Source organism: Prunus persica, chromosome G1, assembly GCF_000346465.2.
Source record: "Prunus persica cultivar Lovell chromosome G1, Prunus_persica_NCBIv2, whole genome shotgun sequence".
NCBI lineage: Eukaryota > Viridiplantae > Streptophyta > Magnoliopsida > Rosales > Rosaceae > Prunus > Prunus persica.
The window spans coordinates 41,852,290-41,876,491 of NC_034009.1; the positions used below are offsets into that span (position 1 = coordinate 41,852,290).

The 24,202-nt window shown below is 36.1% G+C and overlaps 3 protein-coding genes and 1 long non-coding RNA gene across 8 annotated transcripts; 3 read left to right on the forward strand and 1 right to left on the reverse strand.

Annotated features, from left to right (window-relative positions):
* On the forward strand, nt 416–3,659 carry LOC18792071 (protein GrpE). The gene is made up of 3 exons (XM_007225642.2): nt 416–787; nt 1,374–1,886; nt 3,084–3,659. The coding sequence occupies exons 1-3, from the start codon at nt 548–550 to the stop codon at nt 3,288–3,290; spliced, it is 960 nt and encodes a 319-aa protein (XP_007225704.1). The 5' UTR covers nt 416–547; the 3' UTR covers nt 3,291–3,659.
* Nucleotides 4,734–8,610, forward strand: LOC109946748. Of its 4 annotated transcripts, none has more exons than XR_002269815.1 (9): nt 4,735–5,074; nt 5,174–5,241; nt 5,363–5,490; nt 6,044–6,124; nt 6,328–6,436; nt 6,586–6,658; nt 7,265–7,418; nt 7,817–7,871; nt 8,286–8,610. It is a non-coding gene; the product is annotated as an uncharacterized LOC109946748 (long non-coding RNA). The 4 variants fall into 4 exon arrangements; XR_002269814.1 differs by having other exon boundaries at nt 6,057–6,124; XR_002269813.1 differs by having other exon boundaries at nt 4,734–5,074; nt 5,363–6,124.
* Nucleotides 13,012–18,822, reverse strand: LOC18791620 (pentatricopeptide repeat-containing protein At1g19720). 2 transcript variants are annotated; one of them, XM_007226318.2, is made up of 4 exons: nt 18,380–18,822; nt 18,109–18,262; nt 13,420–17,839; nt 13,012–13,120 (listed from the first exon to the last, which is right to left on the reverse strand). In XM_007226318.2, exon 3 carries the CDS (start codon nt 16,812–16,814, stop codon nt 14,601–14,603), a length of 2,214 nt encoding a protein of 737 aa, XP_007226380.2. In that variant the 5' UTR covers nt 16,815–17,839; nt 18,109–18,262; nt 18,380–18,822; the 3' UTR covers nt 13,012–13,120; nt 13,420–14,600. The 2 variants fall into 2 exon arrangements, with proteins under 2 accessions (XP_007226380.2, XP_020411403.1); XM_020555814.1 differs by having other exon boundaries at nt 13,411–17,839.
* On the forward strand, nt 19,830–23,863 carry LOC18792728 (serine hydroxymethyltransferase 7). The gene is made up of 4 exons (XM_007225644.2): nt 19,830–21,103; nt 22,201–22,606; nt 22,975–23,076; nt 23,359–23,863. Exons 1-4 carry the CDS (start codon nt 20,138–20,140, stop codon nt 23,580–23,582), a joined length of 1,698 nt encoding a protein of 565 aa, XP_007225706.1. The 5' UTR covers nt 19,830–20,137; the 3' UTR covers nt 23,583–23,863.

Here is a 24,202-nt window from a genome sequence, read left to right on the forward strand (position 1 = left end):
CAAAAACGGTGTACGTTCATTGGCTTTTGAAATATACTTGGTCATCAATGAGCTTGAGTTCTCATTTCAATGTTTATGAAATGAAATACTTGTGTGCTGTGTTGTGTTAAGAGAGTAGTATTCTTATAATGAATTGGTTATTATTTGTTTGGGACCTACGATTGTTTGCTATGTAAGCATTTAATCGACTTACTAACCGTCTAAATAATGGATGATCTTATTTGTAAGTTTTCTGCGACTTTATATATGAATTTGAAATCAACTTTAAGGTTTTATATAATTAACCCAATATAGCAAGAGTAGTGTTCGAATATTCCGATCTCAATATCGGAGATCCCTTGAGGGTGTTAATAGAATCTTCTAGAAAAGTATGGATGCTTCAGCCCAAAAGAGTGATGGGTCTTCAAGCCCATATTCAGGCATGTAATTAAACACGTACACCCAGTGGTGGACTAGAAGCGTGCCCATTGTTCGTCCCCAGCAACAATAAACCAGACTTGGTCTGAATTGTGATTCTTTTGTTTCTTCTTTTGAAAAAAAGCGTTTAATGGCGAATTCGTTGTTTCTCCCAAACCACAGTTTCATAGCTCCCCCTCGCCTCTCTGCTTCCTTGTCCTCAAAATCCTCCAAACCCCTACCTCTTCCCCGTCTAGGGTTTTCTCTCAACAACTCTTCCTCTATTATTAGTCAGAGCAGCAGCAGCAGCAGCAGAAGCGGAAGCATAAGCAGAAGCAGGCGTGCCTCTTCCTTCAAATCTCATCTAGCTCCCCGAGACTCCGTTCCCCCAGTAAGTACGCTTTTCTTCATTCTCTCTAGTTTCTTGTTTTCAATTTTTGTTTATATTATTTGCCTTATTCATCTCTTAATTAGGGGAAATTTTCCAAATTGTTATGTGCTACATAAAATTAATGGTGATGGACTCATGGGTCCAATGGGTTTGCAGGATTTGAAATCATAGTATGATGGCATTTGATTTCATAGGTATAGTGTAAATGTGCAACAACTTTTCTGGATGTTTTGTTTGAAATGAAAGAAGCATGAGCCGTTAATTCTAGTTACTTTGCTTCCAGTCAAACAATCAAGCATTTCCTTTGGACTTGTGTATGTTAAGGCAGTTCTAAGGGCTTGTTTAAACTCCAATCCTGTTTGAAATGTTCTCTCTCCTTGTTCTAAATTTTCTTTTTGAAGTCTAAGAATTTGCTTCTTCCATATTTATATCTCAGTAATTTAACCAAGTCTCTAATTTTCAGTTGTCAACAGACTCACACTCTTCAAACTTAAATATGTATACTTATTTTCTCGTTATTTGGTTGTTCCTGTATGTAGTTATCTGTATTTAGATTGTTAATCTTATATATGTACTTTATGTCTAGACGAATGCCAAAGAGGATCGTACTCGGAGTAATGTAGAAGCTTCGGAAAGTGGAGCAGATCAACACCATTTGCCCCGTTTGGGGACCCTCCTTCAAGTTTACAAGGAAGCTATATTTAACGGAGATGAAGAAACTGTATCAGAAGTTGAGGCCAAGATAGAAATACTTGAAAATGAGAAGAATAAATTAGTCAAGAAAGTATCTTCCTCGTCGGCAGAGATAACATCTGGGAAGGAGAAATTTATCCGCTTGCAAGCAGATTTTGATAATTGTAGAAAAAGATTTGAGAAGGAGAGACTTACGGTAAGGACGGATGCCCAAGGAGAAGTTATTGAGAGTCTTTTGCCCATGGTTGACAATTTTGAGAGAGCCAAACAATACATTAAACCCGAGACTGACAAGGAAAAAAAGGTTGATGCAAGTTACCAAGGTATATACAAGCAATTGGTGGAGACTATGAAGAGCTTGCATGTGGCTGTCGTGCCAACTGTGGGAAAGTCTTTTGATCCTTCGGTAAGTGAAGGTGTTTAAGATTACTTGGTTCAATGTATACTCTAAATATTTAATTTTACCTTTTTGCTGACTGGCTTTTCATGCTTCTTTCTTCGGTCAAACACATTCTAAAGTTAAAGAGATCTTAAAATTGAATCCTGATTTTGTTTACCTTTCAAGGATTTAATATGATATATTTTCTTGGGTCCAAATGATGAAAAATTATTATTCGATCTTTGGAAGGATGTTTGAGGTAGGATGTGCACATTAGCTCTATGCAAATTTTGTATGATTCTTATCTTTCCCTCCTCCGGTTTACCCAAAGGTGGATGAATTACTTTTGGTGGGGCAATAAGCCCCTTGCATTTCGTCTGTCCTCTCCTTTCTACCAATTGAAGGAGAACCTAATCTTTCATTCTACTCTTTTTCCCCTCTCCCTTGCGGACTTACTGTCAGTAGTTTATTGTTTGTTTTACATAGAGTAGGAGCACTCTTGTACTGTAATTTTTGTGTGCGCACTTCAGTATAAAATCTGGGACTGATGCATTCAACTGTTTTAATTCGGAAAAGATTGGGACAAATGTTAATATGCATTTGAAGGCCTCAATACTTGCTCTAAGTTTTAGATAGTTTCCAGTATCCTTTATCTTTTGGGACCTCTCACTATTGCCCAAGGGCTGATCAAATTGTGGATGGTTAAGCTTTCATACAAAACTGCCACATGGATACAGGAGTGTGGAACACTTGTGCATTCTCGTCTGATTCAAATTTCCAGGGCCTTCAGTGAAAATTCTTCCTTTGTGTGTCTACAGTATGCATCTACCTGGTAGGAGATTACCCTGTTGAGCAGCATTTTCTTGAATTCATTATTAGCTATTTGTTATTGATACCAGTCGTGGTAACTTGGATGTATCAGCCTTGAATGGTGCATGTAGCTTGATTATTTTCCCACTAGTCCATCTGTCCAAAATTGGCCTTGACTCTGCTCCATGTTGTATGTTTTGCTTCTTATTGATTTAGGCTTCTATGGCTTGATATGTTTTTTGGTAGAAGATGCAATATTTGTCTGTATCCTGAACCTCAATGATGACTATCAGGAAGGTTTGTAAACTAGGGTGGTCATGTAAACTGATATGCGAATCTTTTTAGTTTTGCCATCTCTGCAACTTGATAAATGTTCCCATGTCATCGTTTTAAGTTTTCAACTTTCTGTTACAGCTACATGAAGCTGTGGCACGTGAAGAGTCTCAAGAATTCAAGGAAGGGATTATAATTCAGGAAATCCGCCGTGGCTTTTTACTTGAAGGTCGGCTTCTAAGACCAGCAATGGTTAAAGTCTCAACAGGGCCTGGCAGTAAGAAAGCCCCTGTGGCCACCGAGAAATCATCTGGGTTGCCAGCAACAGCTGCCGGGGTGGAGAAATGATAAGTTTTCTACCTGAACCTTTATTAGATGTAAGGACATATCTGCTTTCATCAGTCAATCGGGCATTTCTTACATATGGCTTCTGTTGTTCGAAAGTTTCCAAGGTATAAAAATTCAATTTCAATTGTGACACGCACATGGGGATACTATACTTTTGTTTAACAAGAAAGCAGACTCATTATTTGTAATTCTGAGAATGTTCATGTTATGACCCACCTGGTTCTTTATAAGAAAAGGAAAGTGCAGCTCATTGAGTTGATGATCATGACTGTATACGCCCACACATGGATTGTTTATGTGTTAAATTTCCTGATTGTGACAATATTATAAGTTATAAATTCATTTGCAAATCCATATATTTAATTGATAGTTGAGGGGTTGAAGCTTTAGAGTTTAATATATTTAAAGAACATAGCCTGTACTTTTCCTTTCTTTGATGAAATGAATATAGCCTATATAAGGAAGAAAGATAAATACTTTTTTTTTTCTTTCTTTTGTTGGTAGAAATTCTGATTGCCATAAAGCTGCTATGAAATTATTTTTATTCAATTATTGTTGTTTTTCATACAAATGATAGTCTAAACTACTCTATTGTTGTTAGATTCCCTCGAAAATCTTATTGTTGAGTAAGGAAGAAATGAAAATGATATAAAACCTCTCGGACGGAATAAAACTTCAAATATTATTGCAGCGGCACACACTTTTATGTTTCTCAAAGTTCAAATATCATAACTAAATAAATACTTAATTTGAAATAAAAAATTCCCCAAACTAAAAACTTATGTGTAAATCGTCCAAAATTTAAAGGAAAGCTTTATAAAACCCCTACGTTGTTAGCCAACTTGGATTGTCAAAAATACCAGAAAATCTTCACATCAGGATCTTCGCCTAGTGCTTGGAAGTGGTACAAAGAGTGATTCCCAAACTCTGACGCAGCAAACAGAAACCCAGATTTTAACACACATTGAAGCTGTAACTATAATTGTATCAAAATATTTGATCTTCAGTTTTCAGAAATTAGGAAAGACGAGTATAGCCGGGCGGCTATACTATTACTTTAAAAAAATTCAAAAACAGTACAGCCGGGCGGCTAAACTCCTAGTCAAAACGGTGAAGCCGGGCGGCTATACTATTTTTTTTTTAAATTACAAAAAAAGGAGTAACGCCTAACGGCTATATTTTATATATATATCTATATATATAAAGCAAAAGGCATAGAATGGTGAAACATTCAAAATACCAAAAAATGCCCTTGGTTAATGCAAACATTAAGAATTCAAATTATTAATTAAATGAGGATAATAAGGTAAATTCACACTTTTTCATATATTTTTTTAAAAAAGAAAAAAGAAAAAGCAGATAATGAATCATATTTTTAAGAAACACAACTACCCATTATCTTTTTTAATTCTAAAATAAATTTAAAGATTAGTATATATATAAAGCAAAAGGAAGATAATGATAAAACATTCAAAATTCTGAAAATATCTTTGATACACTAAAATTTTAATACGCACCGATTATAATTAAAGTAGGTTATAATTGTAAAAGAACAATTATGAAGAACTTTAAAAAAATTAAAAAGAAAAGAAAAAAGTTTAACAGACCCCACTCCAGAGCAGTTGCTCTTCCTATCAGTTTCTTCTGGCACGTTCTATTCAAAAAAGATGAAAGCAAAACTGAAACCATCCAAAACCCACCATGGCCCTCAAACTTGGAAACGCATTTCCTCCCCTCCCATGTTTCGCAGAGCAAGAATCCTCATCTACTCACGGCATAAAAAGGTTTGAGGTTTTTATTTATTTTTTCTAGGTTCGTTTCTTCATTTGTGATGTCGAAAATTGAGAAGTAAATCATAAATTGAGTTTGGTTTGTTGTTACAGGGAGGAAGATTGAAGGAAAAAGAGCTGAAGCAATCAATATTGGAACCCCCAGTGTGCTCATCAATCTGGTAGTTCATGTCTTTGTGTGGCTGATTTTCTCTTTGCCTGTGTTTATTCCAGAAAATTGGTATAAAATTATGGTATGATTTTGTGTGCTTATTTTCATTTTTTCTTTTTGTGAATTTTCAGTATTTGTAAGATGTTGCAGTGTATGAGAGAGGCAAGAAAATTATGGTATGATGCTGTTAAAACCGATCGACGTTTACTCAGATTCTAAATCAGACGGTCCATCTCGCATCACCAACCCTCAGTCTCAGGTAATATGACGCCCTGCCTCTGCTTCTTTCATATTTGAACTGTTTCCTCTGTAAGGGTTTAGTTGGATTATTCACTTGCATATATTCAGCTTAGCATTCCAAGTGTTTGCTAAAATGCCAAAGTTGATTTTAGTTTGAACACTTTGTTGGTCGGTTTTATTTTGTATTATCTAATTTAGCTTTGTAAATAAGAATTGGGAAATGAACAGAAATTAGAAAAGCTTAGTTCTTTATAATAAAACTAATTTCAATGAACGCAACAATTCCATAATGAGGGTGAAAATGAAATTAGAAGTGAGAACAGTGAAGAGATTTGTACGTTGTATCAATTTGTAAGATTGTTTAGTGTTGGTGAAATTTTGTCTTTTTAGTTCTTTTTCTTTGTTATATTGACTTTTTGAATAATAGTTTCATGTACGAGTATGCGATGCTTCAAGATGCCAATTACGGTCAAGTTTTCATGTGTTTAGGCTTGCACAAAACTTAAGTATTTCTTCCTAGGATTCATGTTATATGGATATTAGCCTCTCACCCTGTGCTTTGCATGCTTGAGACCTTTTCAACAGAACCGAAGTTTGAGAAAACTGTTGGAATCAGTGGAGTGGGGAATAAATTTTAAAACTCAACGATGTGTGTAAGTTTGATTTCACTATTATGTTTTTGGCCGCCTTTTTATTATTGTATGGTTTCTGAGAAAAGGGATCAAATGAAAAAAATAAAAAATTTAGTTTTAGTTATCTTATAACCATTTCTCTTTCTCTTTAGTTTTAATCCATATAGGGCAGCAATTCCTTTAAGTTTTTTTACGCTCTCATCTTCTTCTTCTTCAAATTTCAGGGTCCAGTCATTAGTTCAAGAACTCAAAGTCCAGAATTGCTTCAATGACTCCGGTTCCATGCTTTCTGTTTATTAATCTTCAATATGCAGAGCATCAATTCTTTAAATGGTACGAATCTCTCTCTCACACAAAGCTATCCCTAATTTATGTTTGATTGACTGAAACTTTGGCTAGGGTCTAGGTCTGTGTTTGTGTTTGTAATTATTTATGTGTTTGACTTATGAAATTAAAAAGTCTTTGGAATTTTATCTCAACAGATGGAATCGCCTCTCACCTCGCACTCTCTGACGCATAATGGTTCCAGAAGACGCAGAGGAAACTATATTTAAGGTTAATGATTCTTCATTTCGTTATATTTTGTATTTTAAGTTTCCAATCAGCATACATTAGTTTAGTTGGAAGATGATTTTTTCCTACTGGGTTCTTTCAAAAGTTGTCCATTATTATACAATCCCTTCCCCTCCCCCCCAACAAAAAAAAATTAGACATTTTAATATTGGCTCTACTGTAACTAGGTGTTCTGTTTTCGGCTGATAATTTGGGCCTCCAAATGTGCCTAACAAAGCCATGGCTTTATTTCTCCACGTTCATGTGTTAGTGAGAATCCACGATTTCTATTTTTGTCTTTCTGGAAGATGCAGGTGACAAAGGAAACATAAAGCAAACAAATCACCCTTTAGGATACTTTTGGGTTGTTTCTGACTGGAATTGGGTGTTGGTTTACATTTGTTATTTGTTTACACTATCATTATTAGTTTCTTCTTTCTTTGTGTTTATTTTTTGTCAAGTGTCCAGGTCATTCTAGATCCAGATTCAGTCTCATATTGATGTAAAGTGTCCAGTTCAGGCATCAACTTCGATTTTTTATGTTACGAATAAGATTATGCTTTGATTTTTTCTTCTTCTTTTTTTCTCAAGGGATTATTTATTATACAGGAATTAAAAGCAAAATGAGGATCAGAGTTGGAGGGAGTTCAAGAATAACATGAAAGCAAAACAAAAGGGAAGCATCATGGTGAGTGATAAGCACTGATCATGACTTCTTCGAGCAGTGAACCAAAGTCGCTCTTCTTCATGGACAAGTCTAAAGGTACCTTATTCATACCTTTGTTTTTTTGTTTTTTGTTTTGAGTGACATATTTGTCTTTTTTCGCTTTCAGTAATTGAATTGCTTCTGTATAACAAATCCCAATTTCAGGTCAGCTGCCGGAATCTGGCATTTTTTAATGGGTTTTATTTTTCGTTGGTAGAATGCATTTTATTGTGGTTTTAGTGTTTAGGGTGATAGAGTGGTGGAGATGCAGATGGAGGTGTGGGTATTTTGGCCATGTTAAAAGGAAATTGCAAGTTTATGGTTTGGTTTAAACAATTGTGTGGCTGTGTGTTCGCTTTAGGTGAAGGTGTCGTGATGCAAAAGAAACTATGTTTCTAGCTTTAAATTCTGTGTTTCTATGTACTAATTGGGCGATTTCTCAATGTTTCTATTAGGTTATTTCATATGGATGCTAGAAGGGACATAATTTTCTGTGGTGGCAATTACACTGTGAGCTTTTCTCATTCTTCCTGTCAAAATTTATATAAACTCTGTAATTTGATTTCTGAAAACTGCTTTTGTCCCTAATGATGTTTATATGGATGCTATAAGTTTTGGTGAAAATTAAAGTTTGTGAAGAATGTCATCTCTCATTTATGGCAGTTGCTTTATCCAGGAATGTCATATATGTAACTTTAAAGTTGTTGGCTTTGAATAAACCAAACACTTGAAGGGCTAATCTGTTTTAGTATTTGAAGGGTGTGGTGAAGCTGATAATAACACACCCATAATGACAAGCTGCGATAGACTTATTCCGAAACATAAGTCTATTGTTTTGATGGATTGTTTTAGTATTCTTAATATCTTGCTTCATATTAAGTTTTTTTTTTGTTGTTTTTTTTATTAAAAATAATATAAATGCAGATCCAATTTGCTGCATGAGGCTACCAAAGAAGATAGTAGCAGGAGGGCATAAAAGTGCTGCCGGAGGAGGTTTATGTACAAGCAGTAGCTAAAAGGATTTTAATTGTCATGAATTTTTTGTTTATTCTTTTCCTTTTTCAATGGTTGCAATACTAGCTTCTTTTTTTTTTTTTTTTTTGTTGGTCAACATTGCAATACTAGCTTCAATTACTATATTTTGGTGTAACGAGTTTTGTTTTAAATAAAGACTTATTCAATTACATCTGTTCCAAATTCGGTTCAATGGTTAACAATGATAATTGTTATCAATAAATACAAAGAGGAATTTAAATTAGTTCTTGCATTTGTTTTAAATTCTTTTCAATATGATCAACTATGATAATCACATGCATGCGAGAGGCTTTTTTTTAATCACGCGCTACACGCGACTTACATAGTTTGACAAATATTTTTCGCAATTGTATTTATATAGATGTCCGTTTCAACAGTTTCATATTTTAAGCGCACGCATGTGATAAATCGCCGTTTTAAAAATTTTCCTTTACCACCGGTATTTTTCTATACGTCCATCTTAACAGTTTCTTTTTTTATTTTATAGCATGTAAACTGTAAAGATGGACGTCTAGAAAAATAGGGGCGATAAAAGGAAAACTTTTAAGACGATCATGCATCAGACTCACGCGATTAAAATATGAAACTATTGAAACGGACATCTATATAAATACAATTGCGAAAAAATATTTGTCAAACTATGTAAGTCGCGCGTAGCGCGTGATTAAAAAAAAGCCTCTCGCACGCGCGGAAGCGCGTGCAGGGAGGCTAGTATATATATATAAGACGCTCCCAGGTTCCACGTGTCAACCAGTTAAGCCATGCGCTATACTATTTTTTTAAAAAATTATAAAAAACGTGTACAGCCGCACGGCTACACTATTTCGTAAAAAAAAAAATCAAAAAAATTATTGCGTAGCCGCGCGGCTATATAAGGAACCGCCCAGCTTCTATGCCCCACGTGTCAAAATAGTAAAGCCGCGCGGCTATACTATTTTTAAAAAAATTGGAAAAAACGAGTATAGCCAATCGCTATACAACTTTTTAAAAAAATTTTAGGAAAAACTGCGTATAGCCGTGCGGTCATACTATTTTTTTTTATAAATATATATTATTTTTATTCAAAAATATGTGAGAATTATGTGTATAATACTTGAATTTTGTGTCTTATTAAATTTTTGTAAAAAAATACATGTATTAAGCATGAGAAATACGTGCGTGCATGTATAATACGAGTATTGTATGTTTGCTTTTTAAAAGACATCAAATTTGTCGAGTCTTTAAGACGTTTGTTAAATACGGATGTATTATTAAAAAATACATACGTACTTCTATAATACATTATTAAACGTGAAAGTGCTAAAATCTTTATAGTGGTAATAACTCTGGAAAAGTAAAAAATCAAAAGAGGACAATAGAGACTCGAGTAATTGCTTAAAAGTAATAATGCACTTGGGTTATGGAGAAATTTAATTAAAACACCCAAAACGATTTCACAAAAGACTTAATAAATAGAAATTAATTATTTTGTGGACTTTTTCTTTAATTTTTTAATACTAAATAATAATTAAAATATAATTACTAATTAAAATAATTCAAAAATACTAATATATTACTTAATAACATATATTAAATTAAAGAAGTTGGCTAAAAAACAAAAGTAAAGAATTTTATTTTATTTTAAAAATGAACCTATTCCGACGAAAGTTCTTCGGAACAATTCTATGCCGGCGAAATATCTTGGGTTAATTTTTTTTTTTAAACAGTATAGCCGAACGGCTATACATAATATAATATAAAGGACACGCCTAGCGCCTATGTTTGAAGTGTCAAAACAGTGAAGCCGTGCGGTGGTACTATTTTATTTAAAAAAATTATAAAAAGGAGTAAAGTCGAACGGCTATACTATTTCTTATATAAAAATTTTTAAAAAAAATATAGCACTGCCACGCTGCTATACTATAAAGCCCCGCCCAGCGCATATGGGCCACTTGTCAAAACTGTATAGCCGTTCGGCTATATGACTATACTACTTTTTAAAAAATTAGGAAAAACTGAGTATAGCCGTTTGGCTATACTATTTTTTTAAATATATATTATTTTTATTCAATAATATGTGAGAATTATGTGTATAAGACGTGAATTTTGTGTGTGTTATAAATATTTGTAAAAAAATACGTGTATTAAATATTAAAAATTCGTGCATATGTGTATAATACGAGTATTGTACGTTTGTTTTTTAAAAAACGTGAACTTTACTCAGTCTTTAAGACGTTTGCAGAACACGGATGTATTATTTAAAAATATGTACGCACGTCTATAATACGAGTATGTATGTACGTATTTCTCAATTTTTTATACACATAATTCTCACATATTATTGAATAAAAAAATATGTATATTAAAAAAAAAATAGTATAGCCGAAGGGCTATACTCAGTTTTGTCCTAAATTTTTTTAAAAAGTAGTATAGCGGCCCAGCTATACTCGTTTTTCTAAATTTTTATAGCCGTATAGCCGCACGGCTTTACTTTTTTGACACGTGAGAAATACAAAAATTCTCTATTAAAAATACCATAAAATGTCCTTTGATTAATACAAGCATTAATAATTGAAATCTACTATATAAAGCAAAAGGGAGATAATGGTAAAACATTCAAAATACCAGAAAATGCCCTTAGTTAATGTAAACATTAAGTATTGAAATTATTAATTAAATGAGAATAATATGATAAATTCACACTTTTTCATATTAAAAAAAAATAAAAATAAAAGAAAAATCAGATAATGGATCTTATTTTTATGGAATACAACTACCCATTATCTTTTTTAATTCTAAAATAAATTAAAAATTTTAAAAAAAACTCTCACAGGAGCGGAAGCGCGTACGAAGATGCTAGTTATTAATTAAATGAGAATAATATGATAAATTCAAACATTTTCATATTAAAAAAATATATAATTTAAAACAAAGTCATATAATGGGTCCTATTTTTATGGAACACAACTACCTATTATTATTTTTAATTCTAAAATAAACAAAAGAAAAAAAGAAAAAAGAGGCTAGTGAGTTCTAAATTCGAATATGAATTTTTTTTATAAAAAAAATACAAGCTATAGTCAAAATTACAAGACACATGCGAGGATTTGAACTTGAGACCACTGGTCTGCAAGTCAATACCCTTTTTTACTAGACTAGACCTCGTTTGTAAATTCGAATATTTCATTGAAAAAAAACCACTATTGTTGATTTTTTTTTTTAAATAGAGAATTTTGTGCATACCATTAGGCCTAACCAAATTAACGCCCAATTTTTTTAAAATATATATATAAATAAAAGTCGTCTTCACCTTACAGGTACAACAAAAGAAATTTGACAAAAAGGATGAAGCATAAACAATTCATGACAATATATTCTTACTTCTTTGTCTTCAATAGCAGACAACATTTCGCTTTGGGATATCATAACCAACAGCTGTTTATTGTAATCTATAAGATGTATTATCATATTTTTCTGTATCCAATTATCAATATAGTCCAAAAGAAAACATTAAATATATAATGAAGAAGAGTTCGTAATTTGCTTAATTCATTCATAGTTATAGCTTTAAACTTTTCATGCCCACTTTTGAAGTTAAATTACTAAATTTGCATACGTTTTTCAATATTTTTTTTTATTGAAATACATTTTTCAATATTATTATACCACCTTATGTACCACTTATCTAATAAAGATCAGCCCGTCAATACAAGAGGTAGTACAATAATGTGGTTCTTTATAATTTTCCTTTTCTTTTTAGTTCAAAAGAGGTCTAAGCTTTCAAAAAAGGAAACAAGAAATTGAGCTCTCATCGAAGACGTAGGGATCAATATTTCACTGCTAAGAGTGAAGAGTTTTTCGACAATAGGTTACAATGGAAGGGAATCAACCCCTTGATCCCCTTGATTTAACCTAATAATCCAAACTCATTTCCTCAATCACCCTCACCACTTTGGCTAACCCCAAGGCCTTGACAATTTGAACTTTACTGAGGCCAACTTTTTAAAGCTCCCCAATTACTAGTGCCTGCTGCATATGGACAACGCTTATGACTTGGCACGCACCTTTTCTCAGAGAATATGGACAATTCAAAGAGGCATGATTCAGTGAAAGGAAAAACCAACTTGCCTATTAGATTCTTTATATTCAAAGGGACCCTTTGTATCTTACTATATTTTCTCAACTCAAACACATACTTGACTGTAGATTTGTGGGAGCAATATTTTGTAGCATACATGCTCAGCACTATCATGGTTCTGCGATTTAATTGCATCAGAAAATGATCACCAAATCAAACTAATCCCTCATTTGATTCCATTCACTTTTAATTATCAAATCATAACAGGAATGATAGTCTATATATACATATATGTCCAAACATCCTACATTGAGACTTCAAATTGATAATGGGTAGCATGAAACTCTGGTTATGTGTTTTTCTTGTTTTGCTTTCCCTTCAGAATAACGAAGCTCGTGTTCGTGGCTCGTACTCAAACAAGGGTAACAGCCGGACAGCGATGGAGAGTGCTAAAGAAGTGCTTAAGGCTAGCATTGAGAGGCAGGTTGGACAGCATTTTGTGTCGAAGCGAAGGAGTCCTGGTGGTCCTGATCCACGCCATGATTAGAATTCGGCCATAAACAGTAGAGCTACCGATAAATGCGAGAGCATAAATAAATATTTTGCTTCAGCCTGCAAATAGTTCTTGACCATAGGAGTAATGTAAGATTATCCCCAGCAGCAAAGCCTGCAATAGGGATGCAACTTTTGTTTAGTGACTAATAAAATTCCTGTAATCTGTGGTTGTGTGCACGTGCACCACGATTAGTTTAGTAAAGTTTCGATGTGATTTTGACAGGAAAAAATGTTTAGTATGTTGACTTCAATTAACATGATCTTATACTATTTTGAAAAAGATTATAGAATTCAATTAACATTAACAGTTTCATCGGCTTAGTTTATTTAATATGCTATGTAAAATACACCCAAAACAAAGCAGAATAAACAAGGAAACAAGATTTAAGAGATAAAAGATACCTACACTACCTTTTCTGTGGTCTTGCTTCTTCAGGGACATCAACACCTTCCAAAGACTGGGAGAAAGTCATGATGAGTGCCTCCTAGTGGATATATGCGCTGACCTTACAACCTGTTACATGCTACATTCAAAGATCTCCTCAAGAGCCAACTTGGTAGGTCACATTTTCGGCAACTTTGTAGGAATAAAAATAACCAAAACCACTTTCCTTTTCTGGTTGTTTGTGGCACATGATGCAGAAGAATTCTCCCTTGATCAAACAGCAAGTTCAATTTGGAAGGAAACGAGATTGTGGCTACTCAAATGTTTTTGCTAGTTTGGCATTTAGAGACTTAGACAAAAAATTCTTCATAGGCTCTTTTAACTCCAGCTCTGATGTCATCACTGTCGGGAAGTGACTTCCAAAATTTACGATTTGGGTAAACTTGGCATCTACACATCTCATCCTTCATATGGTGATAGAAGCATAAAGATCACCCACTCATCAATCTTATACAACTTTGGCTGATCTATGGCAGTAGAGACAACAAATTCTTAGATATGTAAATTAGCATCTGAATGAGATGTTGTCAACAAACTTTCAGTGTGCAAGCAAGACAAAGGGAACGTTCTCATCAGCTCATTTTTTGTTCTCCAAAACATGACTATGGGGAAGTCACCCACCACCCTCCAATTTTCCAGTTGACCTCTCCCATGTTTCTACGGTTTCCTCCAACTTGGAATGTGATATGTCCCCTCAAATGTATGCAATTAGTATCCACGTCTATAAAGCTTCACTCTTTTAGAGTCATCAAATTGCAATCCTCCATGAAAGTCCTCAAGTTCTGCATGGATTCCCACATCCCAAAAGCGACCAATAGTGGAGAGAAACACATCACTGAGAACATTATTTGGTTTGAGTTTGAAACAAAATATGTTGCAGCCCATTCTACAATATTTGGATTTCAATTGACTCCTGACTCCACAAGCTAGTAGAAGAGTAGCTTGTATAAAAGCATCAGGTACACGGGCATTTGTCTGATGAAGTCAAGAGCCTCATCAAGTAAACTGGCACTACCCGAATAACCAACAATCCACATGCCAAAAAGAGAAGCTCATATAGCACCATAAAGAGCACAAAACTTATTATTTAATTATTTGAGACATTTTTATCCTTCTTCCACTAAGCTATCATGATCACAAGCTCAAGTTATATCTCAGGCACAGGCGCTGCTAACTCCATCTCTCCAAACAAGGCAATGGCCCTCTTGGCCATTCCATTAGTCGAATTAGCAGATAGCATGGAATTCCATACAGAAGCATCTTTTTTAACTTCAAAGTCAAACAGCGATTTGGCATCCTTGATTCTACCACACTTAGCATACATGCCTATCAAGGCACTTGTAAGGGCATAATTAGATTGATCGAGCTTACTCTTTATGATATGGCCATGTAATTCTCTTCCAAATCTCAGAGCTTCCATATCACCACAAGTGAGGAGAAGTATCATAAGCGTAATAGAGCTTGGTCCAAGACCTTCTTCCAGCATTTCACAGAAAAGTTCAAGAGCTCGGTCCAGCTGCATGTTGTGGACATGGCCTGCAATCAAAGTATTCCAACAGATTGTGTTTCTATCTTCAGTTCTCCTGAATACTTTAGTCGCTGAAACAATATCAAGACATTTTGAATACATGTCAACCAATGCGCTTGAGATATAGATATTAGGCTCAAAGTCATTCTTTAACGCGTATCCATGGATTTGCTTCCCTTGGCATAGTAGATTCAGATCAGCACAAGCTGCAAGAGCACCAGCAATAGTAATGGAGTTTGGTTGGGTTGACTCATGGAGCACATCATTACCCATGCAACCATTCAATGGGGATTGCATGGTCTGGAACAATTTCAAAGCTTCAAAACTAAGCCCAAATTGTTGAAAACCAGAAATCAAAACGTTGAAAGAAATAATATTTGGCTTCAACTCCATCCGGACCATCTCATAAAACAACTCATATGCCTCATTTATTTGCCCATTTCTGGCATGGCCAGCCAATATTGTGTTATAAGATACCACGTCAGGTTTTAAGCCGCCATGATGCATTACTCTAAGAAGCTCTAATCCCTTCTTTGCGTCTCCTGCATTTACATAAACTGCAATCATCTCATTCCACATAGCAATACTTTTGTTCTCTGCCTTGGAAAAGATATTCTCTGCGTAATCTTTCATCCCACATTTTGAATACACATCAATTAACGAACCTTCCACGTGCATGTTTCCACAAAGCTGACGCTTCAGAGCAAACCCATGAACAGCCCTGCCTAAGTTTAAATCTTTTAGGCCTGCACAAGCTGGTAAAATGCTTGCAATTGTAACAAAATTTGGATCCTCGGGGAAACATAACATATTATAGAATGCATCCAAAGCACCCTCAAAATACTCATTCTGAATACAACCCGAAATGATTCCATTCCAAGTATTAGCCCTCGGCCTCAACCCTTCTTCTTGCATTGCTTCCAAATATTGAAGAGCTAAATCAATCTCTCCATTGTGTGCAAACCCCGATACAAGTGCATTCCAAGAAATCAAATCAGGCTTGACCCCGTTCAGCTGCATGGACTTGAAAACCTCAATTGCCTCTTCAAAAAGGCCTTCATTCATGAAAGCAGAAACAAGGGCAGTCCATGAAACTACATCTCTTTCCCCCATGGCATCAAACACACTTAATGCAAATCCAAAGTCCCCACAGTTGGCATAAAAATCAATAAGCGCATTCCCAACAAAAACATCAGAGTTCATACCCATCCTTATCACAAACCCGTGAATCATTTTACCAGTCCTTAACATCCGCACCAGAGCACACGCTTTCAGAACTGTAGGTACAACATATTTATCAGGTAACATGCCTTCATCAACCATCAACCTAAACACCAAAAACAGGTCGTCCCACTGCTCTGACCGACAATAAGCACTTATCAACGATGCGTAAACGGGAATCTTTCGCTTGGGAATATCGTTGAACAACTTACGGGCATAGTCTAAGAACTCCTTATTCTTCGAGTATAGCATAGCAAGCTTGTTTCCAATCCAACCATTCTCTTCAAAAGCGTTCAACTTCAGAGCTTGAGCATGAATCTGTCTACAGTCACACACAGGGTTACTCTTTAGTAAAGAAATGCAATGACCAATTTCAGAATTGGTTCCAGCTCTTGGGTTATTGCTGAGCTTGGTGGTCTTTTTGGAGGCAAAAGAGACATGGGTTTGTGGGTTTGCTTGGTTTGAGAGTGTGGTGCCAGTAGAACCGTTGGTTGTGTCTATGGAAGCTTGAAATATGAACTTGGGTTTGTGGGAATTGTTGGGTTTTTGTGAGAGAGAGCTTTCAATGAGTACGGGGTTACCAGGAAGCAATGAAGTTCGAAGAATTTCCATAGCAAGAAAGCAAGAAATGCTTAACAAAATGACAACACTAGTAGTAGTAAGTAAGAAGCAACGCAAATGGATGAGGTCTGGGTAACCAAGCTCAGCGGCGCGCTCAGAGACACAAAGAAACAGACTGAGTAATGAGTTTTTGTTTTTGAAGTTGAAGATGGGTTTTGCCTCTCAAGTGGGAACGGCGTCGTTCTAGTAAGACAAATGGTCTTCTTCCCTCCTCCGCTGACCTCACAACTTTTTTTTTTCCTCTCTATTTCTTTTTTAATTTTTCAAATTTCAAATTTCATTTTTACATTCTAGGTAGGAATAGAGAGGCCACTTAACATGACCTTTTCTTTTTCATAGACAATTACTATTGTTCAACAAGAGTAATTTCCCCCTTTTTTTTTGCATAAGCGATATTGAAGGAGGAAAATTCGAACACAGGACATTTGATGATACAGGGTCAAGATTGTCCGACAAGAGATCATAGTCTCTCAGTTGTGTATACACAGATGTCGATAGTTTTTTTTTTTGTTATAACCCAACCATTATATTGCTTCTTGTATATGAACTTATACATAAAGATGATTTCCAAATTGTTAATTCTCATATGCATGACATCATTGACCCGTTAACTGAGAGTCCAAGGATAAATATGTCGGCCAATTTTTGTTGTTCTGGTTTTCATTTCCTTAGGAACTTGAAACTTCATAAGCTGTTCGATCCTTTTGACTTGAAGAAACTATTTGATAAAAGTGAAATCCCACATTTGAAATTTATGCTGGGTTCCATTGCTTCAGAATTTTGTTCATATTTATACATCTTGACAAAATGCAACTTGGGAAACCCACAGATAAATTACATTTTGTATCTGAGAAAATACAAGGAACATAACCTCGTAATCTTCAAGCACCTGAAATTTGGTATGCCAATTTGTTTGTTGCATCAAACAATAAACTTGGTGCCCTGCATTTCCTTACCATTCAAACACACAAGAAGCTACCAAGTTTGCTTTCCCAATTTACCCAATGCTTTTCTTTCTGCAATGCGATCGAATCGAATCCCACAATTAGATTTCTTGTTTGTTGCATGAATTATTCAAATAAGAATGCATTTTGAAGTATGATGAAATTGGATTTGTACACAGATTCATCATATGACCATGAAGCTGCCATGGATTAAGGAGACCAAACCATCTGTGTCTTAAAAGGAACCTTCTTTTATATATTTGGAAGAATCCCAATATGATTCTAGAAAGTCCAACCTATGAACTATCCTTAAAATTCACAAAAAACACTCAAAAATTTACCATTTAGAAGCCGAATTGCGGGCTTCAATGGTGCTGTAAATTTTAGAAAAGCGACCAGTTTGGGGTTTGGGCTTCACGGTCTTCTTCCGCAGCCCGAAAATCTCTTGCACCAGAGGAACGTGAACCAAAACCAGCTTCCAGGCCAACCACCAACCTGAAAATTCGATCATATACAAAATTTGTCATCGACCCAGATTCTCAACTCGCGTTTTAATTGCTACCAGAATTCCAAAAAAAAAAGAAGTGGGGAAGTTAGAGAAATAGTAATTACCAACGGAGATGAACGAGAAAACGACTGCGATTGCGAAGAGAGGACGCAGAAGGAGAAGGGTTAGGTAGTCCCGGTAAGAAAGAGACATCTCAGAGGACGATGAGTCCATAAACGAGCTCAACAAGTTTCCAATGGTGCTTTTAGTTTTGCAGAGACTTTGACTTGAAATTAAAGTTTGTGAATTTGGGCTGGGTTTGAAGAGAGAAATAAGAATAAGCCTAGGCCTGGTGGAGACATGGGCCAGCTCCATGGTATCATGGGTTCAGTCCAATATGGGTTTGACCAAAACTTATCAGTAACCAGGGTCCAGGTGCATTGCTCTTTTTGTCTATTTCTATGCTCAAATAATATCACGTGGGAGCGGAGCCATGTTTGGGCCTAAATCTCCCACCCAAACAAAAAAATAATAAAATAAAATAAAAAAAAGGTTTTTCCACACCACCCCTCCCCAAAAATATATACATGCAACTCATGAATTTTATTGTATTTTCTTGTTTGTTGTGTTTATTAGGTTCTCATTTGTTCAATTTTATCATTGGTAATGTTTTAAACCTATACTTTGCTGCCAACAAGATTTAGTCCAGTGAAAAAAAATCTTACTTGCGGACCAATAGTCTCATGTTTAAACTCACGTGACACAACATTGATAGTATGTGTTTGAAACTTCCCTCATCTTGCAATTTAAACTATCACTTGTAAATTTAAAAAAAGAATAACAAGAACTTTGCTATGTATTTTTCCTATTAAAACTTTAAATTTTGGCCTATAGAAACTATAAATTCTAACTCCGCCCCTGACTATTAGGGGCGGGACTTGCAACCATGCTGAGAGCATTCTCAAGGAAACACCACCTCGCTATTCACAATTTTCATGTGCCAATGCAATGATACCAATATACTTTAGCAAGTTCTACCTTACTTTTAACAATTTTCACATGGTAGCACCAACATATTATTTAAACTCAAACATACATAACGCTTTAAATGATTTATGGTTCCATGCCATGCCTTTTTTATATAGATCGCATTAAGGGTGTGGAGGTTGGTGATCTTGTTAGATAGGAAAGACGACAAGGCATCAAGATTCAAAACCATCGCTGGCTCTCTCTCATTAATCCTTGCGGCTACGTGAGGGCCCACACCATCAGTCACCTCCGACAGATGGACGCTCCCCCACTAAAGAAATTCCTCCCGTCTCAGTCTTCATTTTTTACCGAGCGGATCCTTCACAGCTGGACGTGTGGGCCCGAACCCCCCAGCCGAACCTAGACGCCATCCCGACCAGGTGGGCCAATCCACAGAAGTCCTCCACGTGTTTGCTTCACCGAAACAAAACCAAACGCTACCGGGTCCTGCCGGTTGCCGGTTAACCCGAACCCGTACGCCACGACCCTTGACCCAATCTCAACCATGCTTACGTTTTTACATCCAGGTTCATCCCCCTGAAAATCTCCTTAGCTACCATCCGCCAGTTCATTTCCATATATACTACATGACCCAAAGATTAGAAAGCAAAAAACAAACAGAATTTCAGAGTCTGAAACTCGCTGCCAATCTTCACGGTTTCTAGGGCATGGAAGCGTTTCCTTCTTCTGCGACTTCTGGATCATCATCATCATCGCTTCATTTCTTTCGCTGTTGTCGCTGTTGTCGCTGTTGTTGCTGCTGCTGCACCTAATTCCGTATAGCATATCTCTCTAAAACTCGAATTTTCAAATTTTGGGAATTTGATTGTTGTTTTTGGATATTTTTGGTGGTTATGGGATTCGCGGAGGCTCAGCCGGACTTGTGTCTAGGGTTTAACGCGCACCACTGCTCGGGGTCAACGAATTCAGTCCAATCCGTTCCGCTGCAATTGCTCGACCTGAAGGAAGAGAAGATTAGGGTTGAGAATGGAGACGATAGTCACGAGGAGGAAGATGACGAGAAATTCAGTCTCTTGGGGCACTCTATCTGCCCGAAGAGGCCGAGGGATGGGTCTGGGTTCGCTCTGAACCCGACCCCGTCGAAGTGCTTAGCCGTCGAATCGGCTGGGCTGGAGGCGAGGCGGGATGCGGTTCGCTCTTGGGGGAACCAGCCGCTTTCGGTTTCGGACCCGGAAATTCATGAAATTATGGAGAAGGAGAAGCATCGGCAGTTCAAAGGCATCGAATTGGTGGCTTCTGAGAATTTCGTGTGCAGAGCTGTAATGGAAGCTCTGGGCAGCCACTTGACGAACAAATACTCCGAGGGTATGCCCGGAGCGAGATACTACACTGGCAATCAGCACATTGATCAGATTGAATTGCTCTGTCATGAACGCGCATTGACCGCTTTCAGTCTCGATCCAGAGAAATGGGGTGTCAATGTCCAGCCTTACTCTTGTACCTCTGCGAATTTTGCAGTCTACACCGGTCTTTTGCTCCCAAATGATCGGATTATGGGCCTGGATTCGCCTTCCGGAGGGCATATGAGTCATGGGTATTATACTCCCAGTGGGAAGAAGGTCTCTGCAGCTTCGATATTCTTTGACAGTTTCCCTTATAAGGTGAACCCACAAACAGGGTACATTGATTATGATAAGCTTGAGGAGAGGGCAGTTGATTATCGTCCCAAGATACTAATTTGTGGTGGGAGTTCATACCCCCGGGAGTGGGATTATGCCAGGTTTAGGCATATTGCGGATAAATGCGGAGCGGTGTTGATGTGCGACATGGCACATATCAGCGGTCTTGTGGCAGCCAAGGTGTGAAATTTGACATCCTAACTCTAGTTTTCTTTATTTATTTTTGTTTAGTCTCCAAATTTGTTAGCTATTTCTGTACATGTGCGGCATATTGTCACAAACCTTTAGACAACAGGAGAAAGAAAATGAATTGACTGATCTATTAAGATATCATATCATGACCTCTTTGATTGCCACAAAACACTTATTGCACTGTTTTTTCTCAATACGTATTTCTGTTGAACTGTTTATCCATAAACAATACTATAATAGTATGCAAATGGATTAACTTAAACGTATAATATATTTGAAGCTGATGAAAATAGGTTTCTGGTTGCTATATGCCAGTCTAGTGGTATTCAGTTTTAGTATCTAGTATATGGGATAACTACTGGTTTAGTGGTTTACTTTATGGGAGTTCAAAGCAAGTATTAATTTAGTAAGCTCCACCGTGAAAGGGTTCCCTTTTTTGAATTGATTTGAATGTAGAAAATCTTTTTTAACCCCTGTTTGTATAACACTGAGGAGATAGTGCAAATCGTTCCACTCTACCTATTGCCTCAGGTTTCCTGTTTGTTTCTAATGTGATGTGTTCCATGCTTCTTGGTTCTCTTGTCTCATTTGGTATACTCTCGTGCCTTCTTCATCTTGATGTTTCTTATGAATTACAGCTTTTCTTCGTTCTAGTAACTGTGAGAGTTATCCCGTGTTATGGTATGGAAAAAATACAGAACTTTTAAAACTTTGAATCACTTGGGAGAGATGGCGACATCCTTAATGCTGTTTCTCATTTTTTTAATATATGGGTTAACCTTCCAAGATTGATTTGTAGTACTAATTTAGAATGAATGACCCTTTCACTGTTCTTCTCTAATGTGGATTATCTGTTTGTTGCTTAAAAACTGTTGAATACTGATTTTTGGCCATCTGAAACTTGGTGTAATTTTGCGGTTTGACTAGCCTTCATTCTATGAGCCTCTTCATGTTGGTTTTTAAGTTCCCCTTTTCTATGTGAAATGATAAGAGCGGGATATCCTAGTTATATTAAGCCGTGTATTAATTGAGAACAGGAATTTCTGCACCATATTTCCTTACTTATAGGCTATTGTTTTTTACAGGAATGTGCAAGTCCGTTTGATTATTGTGATATTGTTACGTCAACAACGCACAAGAGTCTCCGGGGTCCTAGGGGAGGCATTATCTTTTACAGGAAAGGCACAAAACTAAGGAAGCAAGGAATGCATCATACTAATGGAGATGGTAGTGGCCATTATGATTTTGAGGAAAAGATAAATTTTGCGGTTTTCCCCTCCTTACAAGGAGGTCCTCACAACAACCATATTGCTGCTCTTGCCATAGCCTTAAAACAAGTAGCTACTCCAGAGTATAAAGCGTACATGCAACAGGTGAAGAGAAATGCACAGGCCTTAGCTAATGCTTTGTTAAGAAGAAAATGCAGATTGGTGACTGGTGGTACCGACAATCACTTGTTGCTTTGGGATTTGACTGCTCTTGGTTTAACAGGTATTATAATGTTAACCTGCCCAATTTTCACTGAATGGATTATAAAATTATTTGCATGTGGAGCAAATCTTCTGTTTACCTGTTGAGTTTCGTTGTGATTTTAGTCCCACGTGTAGTCAACTTATAATTAGTCAACATTCAAGTTTATATCCCAATTTATTATGCATTACATGATTGCCTTTATAAGCCAAACAAAAGCTATATTTGCATACATTTGCACATATCTAACTGTGCAATTGTTTCTCTATTTCCCCTCCCCGTCTCGCTTTTTCTTTCTTTCCGTTTCGTTAAACTTATGGTTCATGTAGTTTCGATGTCTAATTTTTATTTCACCATCTAACCCCTTTCCTCTGAACAATGTGATATAGGGAGGAACTATGAGAAGGTCTGTGAGATGTGCCACATCACTCTCAATAAAACTGCTATATTTGGTGATAATGGTGCCTTTTCTCCTGGTGGAGTGAGAATTGGTGAGTAGTCTTTGTCGTTTTAACTTGATCTTCAATATTCTGAAAGCTGCATACTAGGCCATTTGGCTGCTCAACTTCTATCAAAACACGGACATCAAACAGTCACCCAATTTTCATATTTATAAATATCGTTTTATTCCAATTGCGCCTTTTGTGTTTTTCTTCCTTGTGTCTCTTTTGCTTGTAGTCAATCATTCAGCCTACTTGTCTCGTAAGGCATTATTATACTAAGTTGCAATTCTATGGTGTTCTAAGTTTTCTTTTTCTTGTTTGTTTTTGCAGGTACTCCTGCTATGACTACAAGAGGTTGTGTGGAGGCTGATTTTGAGACAATGGCCGAATTACTTCTTAGGGCTGCTCAGATTACTGTTAATGTTCAGAGGGAATATGGAAAATTTCAGAAAGATTTTAGCAAAGGTCTCCAGAACAATAAAGATATAATTGAGCTCAGAAATCGGGTTGAAACATTTGCATCCCAGTTTGCAATGCCAGGATATGATATTTAAACATGTGACATCTCTCATGCATATTATCTTTTGCTTCTATGGCATACCTTGCTTTCTTGGTAACCATACACATTTTATTTTTGGCCCGGTTCAGTTCTTGAATTAATCTCGTGTAAATTACAGAGGAATACCGAATAGGTTGCCGATCTTCACAAGTAGCCCACATTGCCACATCCTCCCTGACTATGTCTTTGTGATTTTGTATAAATTATAGAAAGGAAAAATTCTACTTCTTTGTGAATGTGTAACCAAATTTATTGAATTTTTTAGCTCTCTGACTCTCGACTGGATTGTTGATCCCTAAATTCTCTTACATGTTTGCTTTAAAGTTTTTTTCAGAACCTTGGAGACCAGCCGTAAATCGAGTGAATGCTATAATCCTTATTTGTCAAAATTTGCTATAATCCTTACAAACAAATAATATTAAGAACTGATCCAACATTTGGAAATTTGTAATGAACACGAAATTGGTAACTAAGAAATTTCAAGTCAAAAAAGAAAAATAGCTTAAAAATTAGGGTTAACTAGGGGTGGGCATCTCATCCGAATTATCCGCGTATCAAACATATTGTACCGATGGTTTGGTTTCATTTGATTAAATAATTACTTTTTAATTTTAA

Bases quoted from the DNA above. Each gene is read 5' to 3' on its own strand.
- LOC18791620 (XM_007226318.2), bottom strand. From the start codon at position 16,814: ATGGAAATTCTTCGAACTTCATTGCTTCCTGGTAACCCCGTACTCATT.
- LOC18792071 (XM_007225642.2), top strand. From the start codon at position 548: ATGGCGAATTCGTTGTTTCTCCCAAACCACAGTTTCATAGCTCCCCCT. The intron at 788-1,373 runs GTAAGTACGCTT...CTTTATGTCTAG, and splicing joins CCCGAGACTCCGTTCCCCCA to ACGAATGCCAAAGAGGATCG. The intron at 1,887-3,083 runs GTAAGTGAAGGT...TTTCTGTTACAG, and splicing joins GAAAGTCTTTTGATCCTTCG to CTACATGAAGCTGTGGCACG.
- LOC18792728 (XM_007225644.2), top strand. From the start codon at position 20,138: ATGGGATTCGCGGAGGCTCAGCCGGACTTGTGTCTAGGGTTTAACGCG. The intron at 21,104-22,200 runs GTGTGAAATTTG...TGTTTTTTACAG, and splicing joins GCGGTCTTGTGGCAGCCAAG to GAATGTGCAAGTCCGTTTGA. The intron at 23,077-23,358 runs GTGAGTAGTCTT...TTGTTTTTGCAG, and splicing joins TCCTGGTGGAGTGAGAATTG to GTACTCCTGCTATGACTACA.